General features: G+C 39.8%; 2 protein-coding genes across 2 annotated transcripts; both read right to left on the bottom strand.

The window, feature by feature from the left end:
• Nucleotides 1-2,169: 2,169 nt before the first annotated feature.
• Nucleotides 2,170-3,794, bottom strand: LOC144630375 (BTB/POZ domain-containing protein 6-B-like). Its single transcript, XM_078488740.1, has one exon. It carries the CDS (start codon nt 3,754-3,756, stop codon nt 2,428-2,430), a length of 1,329 nt encoding a protein of 442 aa, XP_078344866.1. The 5' UTR covers nt 3,757-3,794; the 3' UTR covers nt 2,170-2,427.
• A 17,849-nt stretch (nt 3,795-21,643) lies between these two features.
• On the bottom strand, nt 21,644-23,324 carry LOC144629673 (BTB/POZ domain-containing protein 6-B-like). The gene has a single exon (XM_078487900.1). It carries the CDS (start codon nt 23,024-23,026, stop codon nt 21,644-21,646), a length of 1,383 nt encoding a protein of 460 aa, XP_078344026.1. The 5' UTR covers nt 23,027-23,324.
• Between the last annotated feature and the right edge of the window lie 476 nt (nt 23,325-23,800).

The raw sequence follows: 23,800 nt of genomic DNA, 5'->3' as shown, positions 1-23,800 counted from the left end.
TAATAGTTATTTTCTCGCCGGCCATCGCTCATTACCACAACTGCTACTCACGAGTTGACATTTCTCCAACTTCTTTTCATTCAGTTCTTTTCTATACTCCTTTTCTAGTTTCCCCGATCGATGGGCGATCGTTTGTTGCGTCTAAAGATGATGACAAGTCATGGCTTCCTTGCTTTCACTTTTCCACACAATTTAGTTTTCCTCCTCTCCTTCACTCTTTTCCGTCCGATTTTGCTGTGATTTCTAATCGGGGTTTCGCCGCGATGATTTTCTACTTACTCACCACATTTTCTTCTTTCACACTCTCAATTTCTTCCACTTTCTCCTTTTTCTTTTTTTCGTCTAATAATTCAATTCGAAGCGACAGAGCGTAACTTAGCAGCTCAACTTCATCAATAGTCCTAGATGTCCACCTTCACTTTGCTCCCTTAGCCAATCATAGCAAATGTGTTTTCCCCGAACAACACACTACAGACTTTGCGCTTTTACGTCATAATGCAAATGGTCTATTGTCAATAAATTTGCTGATCCCCATCTTGGTATGTTCGTACCCGGGGGTGGGGGACTCCCATATTATGGGACGGGATGCTAGTCGGAAAGTTTGAAAGAACCCCTAAGAGACCAATCTGGGTGCGGCAAAGCTTTTTATTTTTTTTTTTACCCCTATGATACCAAAGTTATAGATACTTTATTTTTATATTTTCTTCATGTGCAGCCCTAAACGAGACCCTGGCGGCTATAATATTGCCATTTTGCCCAGAACACCCTAAGCGAGACCCAAAGTCCGAAATTGATACCCCTTAGCGAGACAACGAGCATCCCTGTCAATTCCACATGGAAGTCCCCCCAGGGGTTTGTACTATTATCCACTATCAATAATCAACCACTGTAAAAAAGAAATGTACTTTTACTGCCCACAACTTCAACATAACTGAACTGGAACCTTAGCATTACATGGGTAATGCAATTGATGCTCCTAAATCCCCTTCATATAACTCTCATGAAGTGTAACTGAACAAAAACTTGTCTCACTTATATCTACAAATGTGGTAGAAACTATATCAAACATTAACTTTGTGTATTATAAATCTCTTAAATTGTGTTGTTTAGATCAGTTGTAATATAAAATATTCAAACATTTTCAAGAAGAAGGACAATTATTATCAAATTTCTTTTTGCTTTGCAGGGTGCATTGCAAGCAAAGCAGCATTATAATCTAACCTGTCACATAAACTTTTACATGTTGTGTGTATATATATATATGGGGGTTACTCACAATCTCAATTGACGGGGATGATCAAAGGATTTTTGTTTTGTAATTTTCCATGGCTAGTACTAAAACCCGGAATACATTAAATATATTGTGTTACCCTTACGGAGGGATATAAAGAGGTAACCATAAACAGGCTAACCAAAGTAAATACCGGTAGTAGGCTAACCTAGGCTGAATGGTAGGCTAACCGGAGTGAATGGTAGGCTAACCGGAGTGAATAGTAAGCCTACTATGCACTGCACTGTTGCCTACTATTCGCCTCGGTTAGCCTACTATTCACTTTGGTTAGCCTACTATTCACTTCGGTTGAGCCCTAGGGACTATGTACTCAGTTTGGTTAGCCTATTTACGGTTAACTCTTTCTATTTGTAACCGGGTAACACCCTGGTTTTAGTATTCCGGCATTCCGGCTTTTAGTGTTAGCCTTGTAACACAATACCCTTGTGTTCTATTTCTTTCTTTTTACCACATGCCTTGCAGCAAGCAGTAGCACAGAAACATTGATTGACAGGCAAATAATTTACATGTGATGTGGCTTTTTGTTATCTAATATTATTATATAAACTGCATTGTTTTAGCGAGTGGTAGCTCGAGAGGTCACAATGTGTGGGATCACAATGTGTCATTGCTCTCGCGACATGTTTCATCTCTGGCAGTCGGGTCGAATGGTCCCGCTCTTCGCTTCAGGTCGTCTTCGACACATTTTATTGGAATCTTCGGTGGTCGGAATTTGGAAAATCGTCAAAAACATTGTAATTGGTAGGTTTATATAAAAACAGAATATCATGGTTGCTTGGAGATTGAATTATCTTCTCGTGTTCAATCGTTCGTTTGACACTGAAGATAATTTCATTCTCCCCCCATGTATATCCTCTATATATCTCACTCTAAAATATTTTTCCATTGCACTCATTAGATGCCATTTCAATTTGATCCAACTTTTACTTAAATTTCAAAATCTGACTGGCCTTTACTCCAATTTATAAGTAATAATAATATGTATATATTATTAATTCTACTCTCAGTTACACAGGCCAAGTAAGTGCTGCATCACAGCCTGTTAGGTATGGTAATTATAAGACTTAAGAGAAATATCTTGACTTATCATTTTGACATAGACAGATGCACTCAATAATTAACCTTAGGAACCTGAATCAATGATGTAGTTGAAACAAAAATTCTGCAAATTGTCCACAGTTACCCTCCCCATTACTTAAAAAGCAAAATGTTACACCATACCTTTGAACAGATAAATGGTAATCAAACCCAAATGAGGAATCTGGACCATCTACTATGGCTATAACACGATAGCTGCCATATTTTTTTAAAACAACTGGATAATCAAACAAGATATTAAAACCATGGTATTTAAATGATTCTGGCTTCACACGTATTGACACGGACGAAAATGTTCCTGATCTTGATGCAATAAGTGGGGCGTTTCTCTGTTTTATGTCAATTATGTTTAAGATTGCAACATACTCGCTGTTTTCACTGCCAAGCATTCTTATTCCATAAAGTTTTATATCTTTGTTAACACTCAGATCAATGGATTTTCTTTCTAACTGGCCATATTCAACCCAAGTATCTTCCGCCAGACCACGAAATCTACAACATGACAAAAGAGCGCCAACCCTTTCCTTTTCTGGAAAACCAACTACTGAGCTAACTGACTTAAAATATTTCATTACGTCAACCAGTTCTTCTGATGTCAGGATCTCGCTACCAATGACAACATTAGCAAACTCTTCCTCCCCCATTGTTGGAAAACGCATTCTTTTGACTATATCTTCTCCAAGAACCTTTCTTTTCACATTGCCATCTGGAGTCAATCCTTGTCTTTCACACTCTTTTGTTGCCCAGACATCAACAGCTTTAAACAATTCTACCTCTTGGATTGTCAGTGAATCTCTCTTGACAATTTCTTCTAGTACAGACCTCTTAATTGTCACGAATCCTTCTGATTTCACAGCTTCTTCAGTTTCAATGTCAATCACTTTCCAGCATTCATCTACAAGATCCTCATCATCATATTGCTGAGCATGTGAAAGAATACAAAACACGTTTTCTGTGTTCACGATTCCTTCCAAAAAATCAATGCAATCATCAACGAGAGAATTGACCAAGTATTTCTTTGCCACATACAGCACTTGCATCACATTGCTTTCATTCAATTCTGCCTTCCCGCTGTACATGTATCGTAGCATTTCTAACACTCCCTCGTACTCGCAGTCTGGTAAGTCAACAGAGTCCGATTTCTCGGCCAGTTCCCCACAAAACATGGCGAAAAACACAGGACTACAAATGGACAACACAAACTTGTGGGCCGGAATCGCCATCTTGCTTTTCTTGGGCTCACCTTCGTCACTCGAGGCGCGAACAACAAGGCTTACGTCGCTCAGAAGCTCGTTGTTAAACATGAAAATTCCCCTCTTGGTGATACTTGCGCTGACCTCTTGCCATTTTTCATCAAAAACAGCCATACTTTCGTTTTTATAAACGCCGTTACGTGCTACCACGAGTTCTCACCTACGAAGATCGATTCACAGGAAACACATCTATCCCAAGGAGCACTTGCGCGCGCCAATTACGCGGGAAAATTTTGTCACGCAATCCAAGTGTTAAAAAGGTCCGCTTTGCGTACATATTATCGGGAAAAACTATTCGATGTTGTCTACACCATACACGCGCAGACATTTAACAAGCAGCGCTGCGACCCAGGTGTGGGTAAATTAAGTGAGCACTAATTATGATCATGAGGAAATCTAAAATAAAAATTGCATAATTTGGTTACAATCACTACTAAGTCACAATTTTCCCCCCCCCGAACTTAAAAAAAAGCCGGCCGGTCCGGGTAACCCGGTTAGGGGGCCCCCGCCTTCCATGTAAACAGGCCCTAACTGTATCTGTTTTGCACCTGAAAATTTTGCAACGGGGGCAAACAAGCTAGGAAAAACAGTCAGGGGAATAGCTTCCTTTACCCGAATACACAATTGCGTATCAGACTTTTTTACAAGATAATAAAAGAAATGCAAAGGGTTAAGCCGTAAAGTTGTGACGGTTGTCTGTAAGCTTTTTTTCCGCGCGTAAAACAAGTAAGTTTGCCGAGACAAACACGGTCTGTTTACAGGGTCTTTATTAATGGGTTGCAAGTATTCTCCTGTCTATGTCCTTGTTTTTTCTTTTGACGATTTGTTTCACTAACCTCGCGTATTTTCAAAAGTGTTCTCCGTTCACTGGTTCACATGTACGCAAAGCACGTAAAGCGGACCTATATTTCTGGATTGCGTGACAAATTTTCCCGCAAGTGTTCATTGGGATAGTAGCAGTTTCAAGTCAATCTTCATCCTTCCGTCATTCTATGAAGGACTTTGAAGTGATTTTCGAGTTCGTATTTTAAAACAACTCATGGCTGTTTTTGACGAAAAGTGGCAGAAGGCCAAAGCAAGTATCACGGAAAGAGGCATTTTCATGTTTAAAAACAAGCTACTAAGCGATGTGAGCCTTGTTGTTCGAGCCTCGAGTGACGAAGGCGAGCCCAAGAAAAGCAATATGGCGATTCCTGTCCACAAGTTTGTGTTGTCGAGTTGTAGTCCTGTGTTTTTCGCCATGTTTTGTGGGGAACTGGCCGAGAAATCAGATTCCGTGGACATACCAGACTGCCAGTACGAGGGAGTGTTGGAAATGCTACGATACATGTACAGCGAGAAGACGGAATTAAAGGAAAACAATGTGATGCAAGTGCTGTATGTGGCAAAGAAATACATCATGCCTTGCCTCGCCGACGAATGTGTTCGTTTTCTGCAAAGAAACTTAAACGCAGGAAACGTGTTTTACGTTCTGTCACATGCTCAGCAATATGACGAGAATGTTCTTGTGGATCAATGCTGGGAAGTGATTGATAGAGAAACCGAAGAAGTTGTAAAATCAGAGATGTTCACGACAATTGAGAGATCCTTACTTGAAGCAGTTGTCAAGAGAGATACATTGACAATCAGAGAGGAAGCGCTGTTCAAAGCTGTTGATCTCTGGGCTACAAAGGAATGTGAAAGGCAAGAACTGACTGTGGGTGGTAATGCGAAAAGAAATATCCTTGGAGAGAAGATTGTCAAAGAAATACGTTTTCCAGTGATGAGGGAGAGAGAGTTTGCTGATGTTGTGCTTGCAAGTGAGCTACTAAAATCAGAAGAAGTGATTGGCATAATGAAGTATTTTAATTCAGTAGTGAGCTCGGCAGCTGGTTTTCTGGAAAAGAGAAGAATTGGCACCCTTCTGTCGTGTTGCAGATTTGGTCAGTTAGGAGACGAGATTGATTGGAATTATGATGATATGGAAAAAGAAGACATTGATTTAAAGCTTGACAAAGATATAATACTTCATGGAATAAGAATGTTTGGTAGTGAAAATGGAGATTATCATGCAATCTTGAGAATCACACAGAACGAAAATCATTCAGTTATTGTGGACACATCTGGAAAGTATTCCTCCGAGTCCATGCAGCTTGCTCAGTCGCCATCAACAAATTATTACGGTTTTGATATTTTGTTTGATTCACCAGTTTTTCTAAACAAAGACATCATGTATTGTGTTACAGCCTTGATTGTTGGTCCTGACTCATTTTATAGTCCAGGAGCATATGTTCAAAAATCAGGTTCCGTGGGCAATTCGTGAAGAAAGCAATTCACTAGCCTGGTTGTGTTCAGGGGACCAAAAGTAACAAGAAAAGTGATGTTGCCAACTTTGCAACTAGCACGGAGACGTTTTAAGGGGTGTCTTAAAAACTGATGTCAAAACCCAGCATGGAAACGAGGCAATGGTTAAAACTGTGTCATATCTTCAATAAACGTGGCTCAAATATCCAAAAATTATTAGAATGTGCTACGTATGATATAACAACATAAATATAACATGATATAACTTATCACGTTGTGGTCATGTGATCACTGTGACATGAAAACGAGGCTCCGAGTAGTAAATCTAAAGTTGATAATGCCCGTTTTATCGAAAAAATTCTCATAAAATGCGTTCCCTTCTGAGAGGCTAAAGAAAATTAAATATTCTCATTTATGGAAAAAATTGAGGAAAATCATGGATTTTTCTGATTTTATAAGAAATTTTCTCCTGTTAGGGCTAAGAAAACCACAGGCAACCCATCCTAGAAAAGCATCATTTCCGATTCTTGAATTAGTATATTTGTTCTTATTTGCATGAAATATCATCAAGCCTTCAGGAGATGGTTATGGAAAAATGTGTGTAAAAGAACTAATACCTGATAGCTGAAGGAATAGTTCCAACACTGTGGGATGCCATTTATGATATTAAAAGCAAAAAGTTTCGAAACTCTGTAGGTTTTAATATTTCGGCTTTTACTGTTTATGTAAGTGTGATCGGGAAAATGAAGACCTTTGAGGAAGAAAACAGCCAGATTCCAGAATTTCAAGTGTTCCGACATTACATGCAAATGGTAATGGAGATGATGTAGTTAATTAGAGCAGTCCGAACAGGGCCTGGCAGTTGCATCTTTCATCGTTGCAGCTGTTCACAAAGTACTTTTTTTGCTCATGACGGTATAAATTACGCAAGAATGATTCCCCTCTACTTGGCCGAAATAAGTATGCTACCAGAATCAGACCCAGAAATTTACGAAGAGTTCTGCAAAGGTAACTGGGCCGTCAACAAGAACCCGGATGTGCCATTCTGTGCTTTGGGTGCGGACCATGCCCTAGAGCAGATAAATCGCTCGATGAAAGTCTCAGGAGGACTAGTTGGGATTACTCTGAATCCAAACGCCCGCACTAAATTTTTCCTCTACATAGCTCCTGAGCTGGTCCGTCTAGCTAAAGACGCCAAAGAAATGGCTGGGACCACTCGGGCAAAGGAAGACACCCGTCATCATACATTGTCAGCCTCTGTGATTTTTTTGTGAAGAGAAAAACATAGAACAGTTAGTAACAACAATGGAGGATTTCACGAATCCCTTTATCGAGCAGAGCAAAGATCTCGTTAACCTTGTTACAAAGGTTGTAATGCCTAGCAAAGTAAAGGAAGATCTTTTGAAACAAAGTGAGATTGGCCAGAAACTGTTCGAGACATTTGTGAAAGATCGAATCCAGACTGGAAAAATCAATCTTTGGTCGCCGATGAAGAAAAGAAAACTCCAGAAATGGAAGACCATGGGCAAGAAGATCAAGGTTTCAAGTGCCGGCCAAATAGTAGAGTTTCAAGAAGACAGAAACCTGTGTGCACAAATGATGGTGATATGCAAATTAAAGCCGACCTGAGATTGACATCCAAGAAGCTGATGGAACATACGAATTTACAGTGGTTCCAAGATCTATGTTTGCTACAGATGGAAAAATGCTGCACTGCCCAGCCAAGAGTTCATTGATGTCTATTCCAGAAAAGACACCAGCGACAGCCAATACAGATGAGAGCGAAACAGCACGTGGAGAGACTGTAAGTCAAAGGATGAGAGTCTCAATCATCGATGCGATGGCTGAAGTGACCATCGATCGCTTCTGGCTCTCATCAATTTGTACGAGGTCGACTTCGAGCAAGTCTATGGACAAGCCGGATTGGATCAAAAGCTGCTCCAACCTCGCAGATCACTTCAGTTGTCGCATCTTTGAGAAGTATGGAGACGGTGATGAGATCCGCCTCATATTTGATCGATACGATCTCCCGTCATCCCTGAAGGAAGCTACACGCAATAAGAGACAGGGGAACCAGCATACAGTATATTACCGCATAACGCCTTCCACGCACATCGCCAAGGTCACAATGAAAAAGCTGCTTTCCCATGCTTACACAAAGAACAAGCTGGCAGAGTATTTCGCCAAAAGACTGTTGAGTATGCAGAACAAAATGGAAGGGAAACAAGAAAGAAATGTCATATCTGAAGAGTGACCAGGAAGAGACGGACACAAAGATCGTCTTGGACGCCCTTGATGCCACAGCAAGTGGAGCGACGGAAATCAGGATACATTCCCCGGACCCAGATGTGTTTTCTCTGAGGCGATATCCCAATCTCTGTCAGAACACATTGGAGGCGTTTCAAAGCGATTCCAGTGGGTTTTATGTTCACTGTTTTCCTCTCCATACATAATTCCTCAAGGTAGGCCATTATATATGGAGAGGAAAACAGACAGAAAACCTAAAACCCACTGAAACGCCTCCAAATGGCATAGAAACACAAGATATACACAGGAGAGGGCAGGGAAGTCGAATTTATTAGATCTTTTCCCCCTATTTTGAATTATTTTTTACGATCGTTATATTCCCATACAAACTCTTATAATAACGTTATTACGTAATGTCATGTAGTCTATATGTTGACAGCTCCTTTAGGAGCTTGGGCTACCTGTGGTTCTGGTGGGCGTAGAATGTGTGCACATCTAATGTCTGAATTTCATCTTTTGATTTTGAGAAACAAATTGTGGTTTTGAAAGCTGTTCAAAATGAATTTTCCCATGATGTTGTATATGAAATATACTCTACAGTGCAAGTTTACAGAGTGCAAATATTGTCATGTAAACAGAACCATGCAACGTATACAAAAAACTTGCAGTCACAATGGCAGTGGAGAAGAGAAACAGCTAAGAAGTACTAAACTAATAGTCCATGGGCCCGAGCATATTTTATTACCACTCAAAGGGACAAATTGTGAGTGGTATCAGCTTAAAGTTCATTCGAAGTAGTTTTGAAATTGAGCTGATAGCAATCGCGAAAGGGTAGCTTTATAGGATTTTTTAAGGGTATAAAATTCTCCGTTCTGCATGAAAACGAGGCTAATGTTTAAATATAATTTAAAACTCTTATTATGGTCTAATTTTGCTCAATTTCATCTTGCAGTATTGGAAACATGATTATTAACTAGTTCACTCAATAAAATGGTAAAAGTTTGAAATAATTACTAAAACAGAACAAATAACTGTTTGAAGGTCCTGAAATGCATTCTGGGTAATTCCAAGATGGCGGCGGTTTTGCCGTTCGAAGGTGTGCCTTTATTTTGGTCTTAATTTTTCGATATAAATCGACAGAATAGGACAAAGAAACCTCTGAACAAAATAAAAAAAGGAATTTTAAAACTCTAGAAAACTATTTTTGGCAATTCTGAAGGAAACTAAGAGAGAACTGTTTATGTAATTAACTCACAATATTCCCGGAATATTTCGCGCGAAGTACGAAAGGGTATCGACGTTGTCCTGATTCTTAAATAAACATTTCTTTCGTAGACGCTATTTAGCTCAGTATTGGTTTCCCGACGTTTGGGCACTGCTGCATTTTTTCGGGTGAGCTAACAGCTATGTTGGAAAACACAGATTGTTCTCTACAGTCGTTCGCAAATAATTCGAAACTGTTTGCGCGCGCCAAGATGTGCGTGCGCGTGATGAAAGATGACAGAAAAAAAGGAATCGTGGTTGTTCCCTAGAGAAGCTAGTGTTCTAAATTCAAAGATATTGCGTCCCGCTGTCCGGAATGCTTCATTACTATGCCCGATTGGACTTAGTAATAAAGCCCTATTCTATACTGGTGCACCACGGAACAAGGATGTCTGGAAATGGATGGCCTGAGGAATTTATTGCCATCGAAATGTTGCGTCAGAGGTACAGGAAGTCTTGTGGTAGCGCAGCTCGAGGTGATTTTTACAGTCAGTCAGTATGTCTCCTGCATTACCAATGAAAACTTCTTTGGGATATTTACAGCAGGAGATTTAATATATCGATGATAATTCATGTAAACAAGTTTGATTGGCTAATGTAAGGACAGGTGCGCAGAGCAGGGAAAGGAACCTGGTTGGTGGGGTGGAAGAACGTTTAACGTGCTCAAAGAATGTCAAAATAACCATGGAAGAGTCGTCACTGATCAAAATATGGTATACGTGGCGTTCTTTGTAGGCGGTAATCACCGCATCTCAACTCCTACCTTAATTTCCTTTGTACATCGGTAAAACATTATTCAGCTTCAGTGGGGTGAAAAAGCGACCCCTCATGTGTCATTTATTGCAGTGATGACAACAGCCACGATTTAAAAGCACCACAGTAGATGGAGAATTGAAATCAGTCCTCAATATCGCTGAGAAAGGGAAATTCCGTTTATGTTTTATCACCGCAAATGTCGCCGTTTAAGCGGGAATGAGATAAGCTCCGAAATAGAGGCGAGGCGGTTAAAACCCCACCGAAAAAGAAGATCTTCAAATGCGAAAACACAATCTACGATCAGAAAAGAAAATTGTAATTAGAAAAGCATTAATGAAACGCTCCGCAAAATAGAGAGCCATTCAAATTTTCGAGCAGACGAAACTGTTAAAAGACTGTAACGCTCCCATTACTCCTGCATATCGAGTACAGTGCTTGAATTTTTAAAGAATTTAAGATTGTTAAAGCTACTGGAAAATTAATTTAAAAGATGTTATTTTGTCTGCATGCGTCCATTTGGTGTCACACAGATCAAAGACTCAACTACTTAAAAGCTCATTAAACAGAGTTGAAACAGGAATTCGGGAGTGTACTGCACTTTGAAAACTTGTTTAACATTGTCATCATCCGGTCATTATCTGTCCTTTTCGCGCCTGGCGACGCATAAGGCCCCAAACTCTCCTCGAACTATTTGTAATTGACTACAGCTGGCCAGAGATAAAACACATTCTTTAACATCAATTATCACATTAAGAAAGCAGCACCTAATGCAACAATATAGGTAAAATTAAGAAACTACAATTAGTACATTTGATATGCAATTATTTCACGAGAAGCTGTTCAAAAAACATGACCACACAGCCTATTCACTCGGCATTCTCAGCTCATTAGCAGTAACACCTTTAACGAAGGCCTGGGGACAAGGCAGGTGGTCACCCTAGCCGTGAGAGCTGTGCAAAAATGTAGTCAATATTTCATAAGAAATTGCGTTACACTGTGGTAATTGGAAGTGTAAACCGCCCAGAAAGGAGCTATAAGTCCTTCTCGCAAGCAGGAAAATTAATACGTACTTTGTAACCACAAATCCCGTTTGTTACAGCCCGCTACACCCGCAGGGGTAGGCTGTCTAAGAAACCCGAAAGACTTGACTTGTAATTGTACCCCCGTGGGTACCCTACAGCGAGCGTCACGTGACTCGCATCTTGTTCGCTGTGCTCGAAGTTGTAAGTCCATGCACAGAATCGAAGCTGTGAAACAAAGATTGTTTGTACTCCCTGAAGCCGTGAATAAAGACGTTGAGTTAAACAAAACATAATGGTCCTTCGAGCTGTGGATTTAGAAGATCGCAAGAACATTTTGCTGTGGATTGACTGACTTCTGTGAGACTTCGTGCAGTCAACACTCGAAACCACGTGGGCGACAAGATGGCCGCCAGTGGAAGTGACAGTGATATCGAAGACGAGCTATCTCGAAAATCAGTGGAGCAACTACGTGGATTACTCAAAGAAAAGGGATTATCGACGGCTGGAAAGAAAAAGGTCTTGATTCAGAGGTTAGTAAACGCATATTATGAGTCAAAGACTGCTGTGAAATCAGAGCTGTCAGAATCACACGAAGATTTGAATTTCGCTAAACTTAGCAATGAACTTCCTCCATCCGTTAGCAAGGAACAGTCGAAGGAAATTACTTCGATTCGACGTAAAGCGAAAGTATTGCAGGGGGATATTGAGGCCTTAATTCGTGATATTTCAGAGCTGAGTGAAAGTGAAGGCAATAAGGTCAAAATACAGATTAGAATCGAGAGATTGACAGAGTTTCGCATGGCATATCTTCAGTTGAGAGATCGTATAATTTCACTACTCTCAGACGAGGAAATTGACGATGAGCTAAGCTGTTGGAGGGAATTCTTGGATATGATAGATCGAGCTGTTGATGCTGCCCATGAATACTTAAATAAGGAGTCCAATTCAAATGAACAGTCTTCAAAAGGGAGTGTACAAAAGGACAATCACCAATCATCTAATCTTAAACTGCCTAGAATTGAGTTGCCCAAGTTTAATGGTGATGTGTTGAAATTTCAAAACTTCTGGGATCAGTTTGAAGCTGCAGTGCATGACAATGATGATTTGCCCAATGTCCAGAAATTCACTTACCTGCGTTCAGTGCTGACTGGCATTGCTTTGCAATCAATTGAAGGGTTTGAAGTTACTGGGGCGAACTATCAACCGGCAGTAGAATGTCTCAAGCATAGGTATGGAAGAAAACGTGTGGTAATCTCATCCCTTGTCAAATCAGTCATCAAGATGGATGCAAAATCTGTTGTAACTGCAGCATCCCTTCGAGATCTTTATGACACTTTAAAGAACCGAACTAGGGCTTTAGAAGCTCTAGGAGAAAACCCAGTGAGTCATGGTTGTATTTTGTTGCCAATGTTTGAGACCAAGTTGCCATCAGAGTTGCTAGAAAAGTGGGAATTGGAGCTTGCAGACACCCCTGAAGATGAGATTGGTATTGAATTGTTCTTTAAGTTCCTCAATCGACAAGTTGTATCCAAAGAGGCAGGAGAGAGGAACCTAGAACCAAATCGTAGTCCAAATAAGGAAAGAGACAAAGTAAGAAAGCCACCGTTCATTCCAGTGATTGACCGAGAACAAGTGTCAACTGCTTCTGCTTTGTTCAGTGAGGCAAAACCACCAACAATTCCAAGTTGTAGATTTTGCAAAGCAAATCATGGGTCACTTAACTGCCCAGTGTTTAATGGCAAACCAGTAGATGAAAGATGGAAATTAGTTCAAGAAAACAAGTTGTGTTTCAATTGTCTAAAGCCTACCAACAGCAAGCATTTCTCTAAAATCTGTCGTCACCCCAAGTGTTCTGTTGTAAATTGCGGTCAACGTCATCACAAGTTACTGCACAGTCAGCCTTTCGTCGCAAGAACTGAGAATCCTAACAATACCACATTGACTGGATTGGCTGCTTCAAAACCCTCTTCATCCATGAAGGAGACACTTCTTCAGACAGCGTTAGCTAAGCTATCAGTGAATGGCCAAGAAGTTACAGTTCGTGTTCTACTTGACTCTGGCAGTCAACGGTCGTACATCCGAAAGAACATTGCAGAATCCATTGGTCTGCAAGGTCCCTCAGAATTATTAAGTGTTGCAACCCTGGGAGGAGACACAAGTGAAACCAAGAGATTTCAAAGAGTGCGATTTACTCTTTCGCCAATTCAGGGACATCCAACAGGAACTGTGGAAATGGAAGCTCTTACTATACCCAAGATTTGTAATCCCCTGGGACCTGTCAAGTTGAATCTTAAGGACAATCCTCACCTGCAAGGTTTGACTTTTGCAGACTCCTACCCACGCAATTCAGTTCAAGTAGATGTTCTTATCGGTGCAGATCACTACTACTCTTTCGTAACTGGAATTTGTAAGAGAGGAGAAACCCCTGAATCATTGGTAGCTGCAGAATCTCACCTTGGATGGATACTTACAGGACCTGTAGACAGTTCTTCAGAGCACACCTCATCCATGCTAACAATAGTAGAGAATAAAGAGATCACCACAAGTCTGAAAAGGTTTTGGGAACTAGAAGCAATTGGCATAACTGAAACTGTGAATCCAACTATGTCACTAGAAGAAGAGTATGCAGTCGCTGACTTCAATGATGGACTGAACTTTGATGGAAGAAACTACGAAGTTCGATTGCCATGGAAGAAAGACCATCCAAAACTTGAGAACAATTATGCGCAAGCTGTGAAACGACTTGAAAGTATCGAAAGGAAGCTAAAACGAGACCCTGAGAAAGCTGAAGCATACACCACTGCAATCAACCAGTATGTAGAGAAAGGCTTTGCAGAAGAAGTAACTGACTTGAGTAGTGAAGATGGAACTGTCCGATACTTACCACACCATGCTGTTTTCCGTGCTGACAGAAAGACCACAAAGTGTAGAATCGTATTTGATGCTTCTGCCCGAGAGCAAGACAGTGCATCACTCAATGAGTGTGTCCTTCCTGGTCCTGCACTACAACCAAACCTGCATCAGTTGACCGTGAGAAACAAGTGGCATAAAGAAGAAGCCCCCATAAAAGTAGGAGATATTGTGCTGATCTCAGATGATAATGTGTCTCGTGGAAAATGGCCGTTGGCTATAGTTCAAGAAGTTCACCCTGGACGGGATAAACTTGTGCGAACCGCAACAGTACGAACCGAGAAGAGTGTTCTACGCAGACCAGTACAGCGTCTACACAGATTAGAAGTAGAATCAGCAACCCCACAAGTGATTCCTGAAGAAGTTCGTTTGCATGGTGGGGAGAAGAATGAAACAAACATTGTTCATAGTGACACTAGTACTGTTCCTGTTAGTAAGCCAAATCGCAGTGTTGTCCTCTCCGATAGAGGACAAGGTGGGGAGAATGTTACAGCCCGCTACACCCGCAGGGGTAGGCTGTCTAAGAAACCCGAAAGACTTGACTTGTAATTGTACCCCCGTGGGTACCCTACAGCGAGCGTCACGTGACTCGCATCTTGTTCGCTGTGCTCGAAGTTGTAAGTCCATGCACAGAATCGAAGCTGTGAAACAAAGATTGTTTGTACTCCCTGAAGCCGTGAATAAATACGTTGAGTTAAACAAAACACCGTTCTGACGCAAGAATATGAAAGACCACTTCCTCAAAATAACACCTCCCTTGCCTTTCTGGAATATCCTACAGGGTCAGTGGTGTCGCGGTCCAAGCCCGACATTTTGGAACACAATTTTCCCCAGTGACAGTGGCTAAGTTAGCAAGAACAAAAAAGAATCGTTGACACTTGAACCTTGCAATAATCCCTGCATATACAATGCTGGTGTAGCGCTGTAATCCTCGAGCAAGAAAATTATTGAAGAAATTTTTTTAACAGACGATAGAGCACATAGAAGAAAAAGTTGCTTTGAATTTAACTGCACCTTAGTGCAAAAGTCAACTGAGCAGAACGCGGTAAGAAGTTGGACTGGGTTGTCTGATATATCAGCCCGCGAGAAGGAAGTGTCCAAAGACAATGTGGTCAATATTCCGTTCCTGTTCTTCACGAGCTCTGCGGAAGATATTTTTTAAAGCCGTCAATTTATTTATTTTAAGAACGTAATGAAGTTAAGTACGAACAGACTTGACAGCTTTAAGTTCTATGATGTTCTATTTTTCAGAAAGGGAACAATGACTTTTTCTCTGTCAGAACCGTTAATTAGCATTCAAGCCTGAATTCCGTCTCGTTTCAGATATTTCATAAGTTAAGCTACCACCAAAAATAAAATACAAACAACGGCAACAAACATAACACATGGACTACGCATGGTCTGAAAAAAGAATCTAAAATTTACTTGATTTTAGATTCTTTTTTTCAGACCATGCGTAGTCCATGTGTTATGTTTGTTGCCGCTGTTTGTATTTTATTTTTGGTGAAATTGAAATGGCCAAGAAACAAGAGCGTCTATGATGTTACGCTACCACATTTCACAGGTTTCGAAAATCGTGGTGTTTTCTTCTAAAGAATTTCGGAGTTTATTTAATAATGATCTCGAGTTGTATCCAGTTTTCATGCTCTCACTGAAAACAACTTTTCCATGTCTCCTAGAAAACTAGACCCGTTGTAACCCGCTCATATGAATGTTATAGAAACTGTTTGTTCGTATGAAAACGTCCTTGGAAACAATCGGTTTATGGTAAGTAGGCAAAGTTTGTGTTTGGGCCAAGTGACCCATCAGGCCGGGGCATATCCCGGTATCTGTAGCATTAAACGACTAGCACTATTGCTACTCCTCTTGGATGGGATGCTAATCCATCACAGGACTACCCCCCCCCCCCCCCCTGCAGTAAATTCAGTAAATTCGCCAGTACAATTTATACAACTGGGTGTAGCGAGGGATTGGTTTATAGAGCAGGCCAAATTAAAGCTCTGAGTTATTACGAAAATAATTTTAAGACAAATACAGTGCATAGTATGCAGCCACAATGTTTGATTCTCCCTTTAATTTGGGGCACAAAGAAGGCGGCCAAAGAAAAACAATCAGCAGAGAAAATTCTCCCATTAGTATTATTCATTTTCACTCAAAATCATTTTAGATATTACTTTGTAAACTGTAATATTGCGTTTTAAACACAGTGAAGAATACACGTTTTTGTGACAATAAAGAAACACGTTTATCCGGGACATCGCAAATGTCAAAATGCTTTATCCTCTAAACAAAGCACTTAATCAATATCAAATTTACAAGAGTTTTATGTTCTTCATGGAAGAATATGTAAAAAGAATATGTTTATAAGATAAACAGGCGAGATTTTGTATTTTTGATGACGTTAGATAAAAACCTCCACGCGCTTTAGTCAAATGAGGCCACCTCCCGCGCGCGTTTGTTGGCCCGAAATGCTTTCTTTTTTATGAGAAAGAGAGATCAGTATAACTCTTATTAACCCCAAATACTCGGTCCGTACTGTAAAATGCCAATCCTTGTGTTTTTTCGCTGATTTATTTAAAAACTCCGTCCATATTTTAAAAATCTAACATCGATATTGATATAAAAGAGGTCTATATTACAATCTGGCCTTGTTGCCATGGCAACCATATAGAGAAAAACCCTTAAGTGCAGCAAAAGCCCTTAACCTAGCACCAGCTGCCTTTCCTGTACCATTTCAGGCCTCTCTCGCAACTCGAACGTGGTTGAAGTTTTGATAAAGTGATTATTTCTGACCCTTCGAGCATCAAAATGCAACATTGATTTTGGAAAGATGACGTCAGAAATCACGTGATTTCAGCAAGAAAGCTACTCTTTTGGAATTGCTATCACATACCAAAATGAACTAGAATGTTCAAGGATTCGAAAAATATATGATAGCATTTGTCCCTCCGAATGGTAAGAAATGCCTAAATTTTGGGTCCTGGCCCATGGACTATAAACCTTGGTTTTTTGAGCTATTTTATTATCAGTTATTTGCTTTTAAGTTATTTGCTTTTAAGCAAATATAATAGCGATAACCAAACACTGTAATTGAGTTGCATACAACTACAATAATTATTAAAGTGGCTTTTTCACACAAGTTCAGCCTGATATAAGGTATTACAAAACTGGGAGACTTAACTTCAGTTAAAGTGCTACTGTGATCAAATTTTCACCCCTTGCTTTTTTTAGCGTTTCATAGAGTATTTAACGAAAGATTCAAAATACCGTTTTCCGTTTTCAAATATCGTTTTTAGTTCCGGAGATATTTAAGCTTAAAAAAATCATAAAATATGCAAATTAGGTGACTGATGACGTCATCTACTCAACCCAATTTTATGTCAGGTACAAAAATTGAGTTCTCTCGGTCATTTTTCTGCAGAGACCATTGAAACTTGGTAGACTAATAGTTCTACAGGTGACACAAGTGCAGCTGTAATTAAATTATGTTACCATGGCAACTCACTCCTTTCCAGTCCCCACCAATTTATTTTTAATATTTTAGAATTTTTCAGTTTGGAAAAATGAAACCCGGGCAAGACGTTTGCCTAATCTCTTCATATGCTTGCCTGATCACGCATGTAAAGCATTATTGACAAACAACGATAAAAGATGCCAGAATTGGCCAGAAAAGCCTTTAGTATCGAGGGGATCTGGAACCTAGTGTGTTGCCATGGTAACCAAACTGTTGAGGTCAAATGGTAAAATACAATTAGCAGAGTGTTTCTGCAAAAAATCAGAGACTTCAGATACAAATTGGCTGAGATATCACTTTCTTCATATTTGATCAAAATTTGGTTGAGTCTATGACGTCATCGCTTTGCTAATTTGCATATTTTAAAAATTTGAATATCTCTGGAAAGAAAAGAGATATTGGAAACAGTAAACGGCATTTTTCATATCATAAAGAGCACTTGTTAATATTTTAAAACGGCTACGATAGGAAAGATGCGAATGTCATCACAGTAGCACTTTAAGGGTTTACCAGTTTGTGCGTAATAGTCAAAAGGAAACAAAAGAAAACAATGGAATTAGTGTCTAATAGTATCTAAAAGTGTAATAACTATTTCACGGGTTTACTGAAATCACTCTAATGTACTCTACTCTATGGGTAAATGAACATGTCATAAGATTCAGTAAACAGAATTAAAAATTTATTTTCACCCCAGAACTAAAAATACTGTTTATGCTTTCATACTTTCAGTGATTTTGAAAATTAGGTATTGGAATAATAATTGAAAGTTGGCATTTTTGAAACGGGTTTTTGCCACACTGTTTTCCAAATCCTGCCTCGATTGTAGACCAAAATACATCATTTTCAATACCCATTTGTAGACCTGGCCATTTATTTAATATTTATCTGGTTGAACTCTTGTCCTTGATAGTGATTGAAACATGATAAAGAATTATTTACCAAAAACTGAGTGTTAGTTGACTGTTACACAGTGCTGCACAGTGTTATGTGATAGCCAGCCAAACTTGATTAAATCCAGCCTTGTCGCGTATTACAAACATCCTATTTTACTTTCATTAAAATGGTTGGGACATTGCTGGGTCTAAAAGTGTTAAACAACATCAGAGAGAAAGGTGAGGAACAAATGTACTTTATGGGCTCAAGAAAAAGCTTCACAGAGAGATCATGTGGGTTAGGAGGGTCTTGTTCCTAGTTTGTACATTTGAGACACCTCTTTAAATTGGACAATAATCACTTTTTTAATATAAAAATAAGTGGAAGTAATATATGACATTTCGACATTGTCGGATGTCATTGTCAAGTGAAATGTTTGGGGTTAGTTCTTGCATATTTAACAATTATTCCACGAGCTTGTGTTGGACATGAGTTGGCTATAACGATCTCATATCCAGCAAGCACGAGTGGAATAATTGTTTTATTAAAAATGCCCAAAGAATTGCTATGTTTGAGCTCCCCAGTTGTTTTCGTTGACGCGTATCGGCTGCCATATTGTGGTCAATGGTATATGAGCTCATATACCATTGCCTGTTAACCAATCAAAATGCAGGATTTCAATATACCATTGCCAGTTTTTAATAATAATAAGTATACAATAATATTATGCAGATAAGGTGACAAGTAAAGTGACAATTAGGAAATTAAACAAACACTTTTGCTCTGATTGTAAGAAAACGGGTAAAATTGGTATATATTGATAACTTTATGTTTATCATATAGCACACAGTCATTGGCCACTCAGATTGATGAAATCATTGACACATGCACAAAGTTTGGAGTATCTTCTAATTTGACACAAAAGCTTCCCACCCTTGGGGGGGATCACTCTTCAATTAGGTGTTTATTTCATTTCATCATTTGTCAATAAATTTTTTTATTAAGTTTTTCTACTACTAGCAAAAATCAAGAGACCAGCGGAGTGTGTTCGAGACAATTTTGTGTGCCTTAAATTTGCCCGCTTAACACGATTGACTGCCAAAGTTCGCCTGGCATGTGTCAAAATCACACATGATAGAATGATGCAATAGCCATCGAACCTGAAAACAATCTGATTGATTTACAGTATCAATAGATTTCTTTTGTGGCACACATACGGCCAAGATTAACAACTCGGTAACCAGGTTTATTTTGTGACCACTGGCCGTGGTCATGTTGCTTAATGACTGCTAAGTACAATGGCTGACCTCTCTCCTCCGCAGAGGCCTCTTTTGTAGCTTTCGTGTTCAGTACGGGCTGGGAAATGGGGAGAGGTGAAAAGTAAGCGCGCGGAGCCTGGAGAATCGAAACGAAAGCGCGCGGGGGAAACTTGTTCCCCACGCTCCCCCTATTTTTCATTTTTTGTGCTTTTCGCCTTCCTCCCCCCCCCCCCCCCCCCGTGTTTTTCGCCTTCCCTCACTAAAGGAGCCTCTGCGGAGGAGAGAGATGGCTGACCAGGACGTGCTTTGTTTGAGTTGCCAAAACAACGTGGACATTAGTCATCGAAGGCGAGAAGGTTGACAACGAAAGAAAAATTTCCTGTTTAATGTATTTACCAGATGTCGCACACACCTTATTGTGAGACTTGGTTAAACCATTTTCAACAACATTAGGACAAAATTGAAAGGAAAGTAAGTGAAATTTAATTTACCATCAGCAACTTAACTGTACAAATCGAAGCGCCAGTAAAGGTCCACATTGTATGCAATGTCCTGTGTGGCACAAATCGAAATGAAAACAAGGCATTTTGTTAACCCCAAATTTTTCCCTGGTATATGCAGTACACCCAGTATGTGCACAGGATATCACACGAAATTAGGAATGTGTTCTCCTTCGTCGAACGCAATAATCGTACCACTGACAGTAGAAAAGAAATGTACTTTCTATTGCACACAACTGAACTGAAACCTTGGCACTACATGGGAAACACCAGTCCACTGTTAACTACGGTCTTGATACCACTAAATCCCGTTCATATAACTGTCATGAGGCGTAACTGTACATAAACTTGCCTCACTTATATCTACAATTATTGTACAAGAAATAACTTTTAGCATAAAAATTTCTTTTGCACTGTTAAAGGGACTGTGTCACAGCTGAGTTAAGTTATTTTTTTTTTTAAGTTTTGCCAAATACTTGCTATGAAACTTAATGTTTGCCAAGAAATTACTCCTATGGACCCAATGACAAAACCATGGCTTCATTGCAACCAAATGTGTCTCCACGGCATTAAAATTTAAAGTTACAAGCCAAACAAGACTAACTTTGAAAACTGTTCAGCCCAACAATACTTCAAAAACCCATATTGCAATCCGTTTCAATCTTCGTCGCTTTTGGCCATCCGTACCTTCTTTTGTATTTGGGGTGTTATCGAAATGTTCCTCTACTGTTTGACAAGTTATTTTTTATATTTCACCTAATTTAATGGTCATTTCCAATGGCTAAATTTGGCTAAAATTGGTGACACAGTCCTTTTAAGGTAAGTCATAATAAATGATTTTTAAACACTTTCAAAGAGAAGGTGAAGAACTTAAGACAAGAGAAATAAGTTTACATATTGTTTTCATATACACAGATGCAAAAAACTTGGTTTTACAGTCAACTCTCGCCTTGCGGACACCCCGTTATTGCGGACACTCGCTAATACGGACAAAATCCAGATCCCCAGCGAAAGAAGTTTGACTGGAAATGACTCCCGCTAATACGGACTCTCGCTACAACGGACACAAAACGACGCCCCGAGCGTGTCCGCTATAACGACAGTTGACTGTACCAGTCGGCATCTTGAGGAGTTCCTTCGTTTTAGAAACTACTAAAGACGCCAACTGGAGAAACCAGGATATGTTATTGTATATGTTATTTCTCGAAAACAAAGCAAAAGCCAGAACAACGTTTCAGGGACGTAAACAAGCCCACATGTGAAATTAGGAGTTGTTTTGGCAATGTTCACTTTAAGCCAAAAATCACTTCTGCCCTTTTTCCACTGAGCCATTCAATTGCTTAATAATTTCTGAACCTCGTGAAATACAACCCATCATTTTTTTTGGAACAAAAACTCTGCAAACTGTCCACCGTCACTTTCCTCATTTCTTGAAAAGCGAAATGTCACACCATCACTTTGAACAGATTTATAGCAGCCAATCCCAAATGACGAATAAGGGCCATCTATTATGGCTGTAACACGATACTTACCATCTTTCTTTAAATTAACTGGGCAATCAAACAAAACATTAAAACCATGATAATAAAATGATTCTGGCTTCACACGTATAGACACAGAAGAAAAAGTTCCTGATCTTGATGCAATAAATGGGAGAAAGTTCCTTTGTCTGTCAATTATTTTTAACATTGCAACATACTCGCCATTTTCACTGCCAAGCATTCTTATTCCATGGAGTAATATCGAGAGTAATATATCTTTGTCAACACTAAGATCAATGGATTTTCTTTTCAACTCTCCATATTCACCCCAAGTATCATCCGCCAACCCACGAAATCTACAACATGACAAAAGAGCCCCAACTCTTTCCTTTTCTGGAAAACTGACTACTGAGCTTACTGAATTGAAATATTTCATTATGTCAACCAGTTCTTCTGAAGTCAGGATCTCGCTACCAATGACAACATTAGCAAACTCTTTTTCCTCCATTGTTGGAAAACGTATTCCTTTTACAATATCTTCTCCAAGAATTTTTCTTTTCATATGGCCATCTGGAGTCAATCGTTGTTTTTCACACTCTTTTGTTGCCCAGAGATCAACGGCTTTGAACAACGCTACCTCTTGGATTGTCAATGAATCTCTCTTGACAATTTCTCCCAGTACAGATCGCTCAATTGTCGCGAATCCTTCTGATTTCATAACATTTTCAGTTTCTCTGTCAATCACTTTCCAGCATTCATCCACGAGATCTTCCTCATCATATTGCTGAGCATGTGACAGAATACAAAACACGTTTTCTGCGTTCACGCTCCCTTCCAAAAAATCAATGCATTCATCGACGAGAGAAGGTAAGATGTATTTCTTTGCCACATACAGCACTTGCATCACATTGTTTTTGTTTAATTCCGCCTGTCCGCTGTACATGTATCGTAGCATTTCTAACACTCCCTCGTACTCGCAGTCTGGTAAGTCAACAGAGTCCGATCTCTCGGCCAGTTTTCCACAAAACATGGCGAAAAACACAGGACTACAAATCGACAACACAAACTTGTGAGCAGGAATCGCCATCTTGCTTTTCTTGGGTTCACCTTTGTCACTCGAGGCTGCAACAACAAGGCTTACATCGCTTAGTAGCTCGTTGTTAAACATGAAAATGCCCCTCTTAGTGATACTTGCGCTGACCTCTTGCCATTTTTCATCAAAAACAGCCATAATTTCTTTCAAAACACTGTTAAGACCTGGTAATACGGGCAACATTTTTGTTCAACTTGTCTCGCAACATTGTTGCATTGCAAGTTGAACGAGTTGTTGCCCGTATTACTACCGCGCGCTCAACTTGTCTCGCAACAAATTTCGGTGTTGCAAGTTGAAAAAAATTGTTGCAAAAAGTAGAACTCGGTTCTACTTTGTGCAACATGTTGCTGCAACTTGCAACATCGAAATTTGTTGCGAGACAAGTTGAGCGCGCGGTAGTAATACGGGCAACAACTCGTTCAACTTGCAATGCAACAATGTTGCGAGACAAGTTGAACAAAAATGTTGCCCGTATTACCGGGCCTTTACGCTCTTACACGAGTTCTCAACGCGAAACACATCTATCCCAGGGAGCACTTGCGCGCACCAATTACGCGAGAAAATTTTGTCACGCAATCCAAGTGTTATAAAAAAGAACCGCTTTGCGTACACATGCTCGAGAATAACCTGCGATCAGGCGTTATTTTTCTCGCGGCGGAGGGGTCAGGTTAGCTCGAGAAAGAATTCGGCCTTGTCTACACCATACATGTAGGCGCAGACATTTTAAAAGCAGCAATTATGTTTCACTTCTTAACAGTTCTAATATACAGCTATTTCGAGAAAGGTTGTCGGAAAAAAAAAACATCAAAGTGCACGCGACAAGACCGAAAGGTGGTCTGGGTATTCACTGGAATTTTGCATATTGGCCTAGAGGAAATTTACAAGTTTGTATTTTTGTACGTGGAGAATTTGTTTTTCTTCTCAGGAGGCCTATATCTGTAGCTTTACATTTACCGT

Source organism: Oculina patagonica, chromosome 11 (assembly GCF_052425735.1).
Source record: "Oculina patagonica isolate OP01 chromosome 11, crgOcupat, whole genome shotgun sequence".
Lineage (NCBI taxonomy): Eukaryota > Metazoa > Cnidaria > Anthozoa > Scleractinia > Oculinidae > Oculina > Oculina patagonica.
The sequence above is the reverse complement of the archived record's forward strand: the minus strand, read 5'-3'. Positions and strand labels throughout refer to the sequence as shown.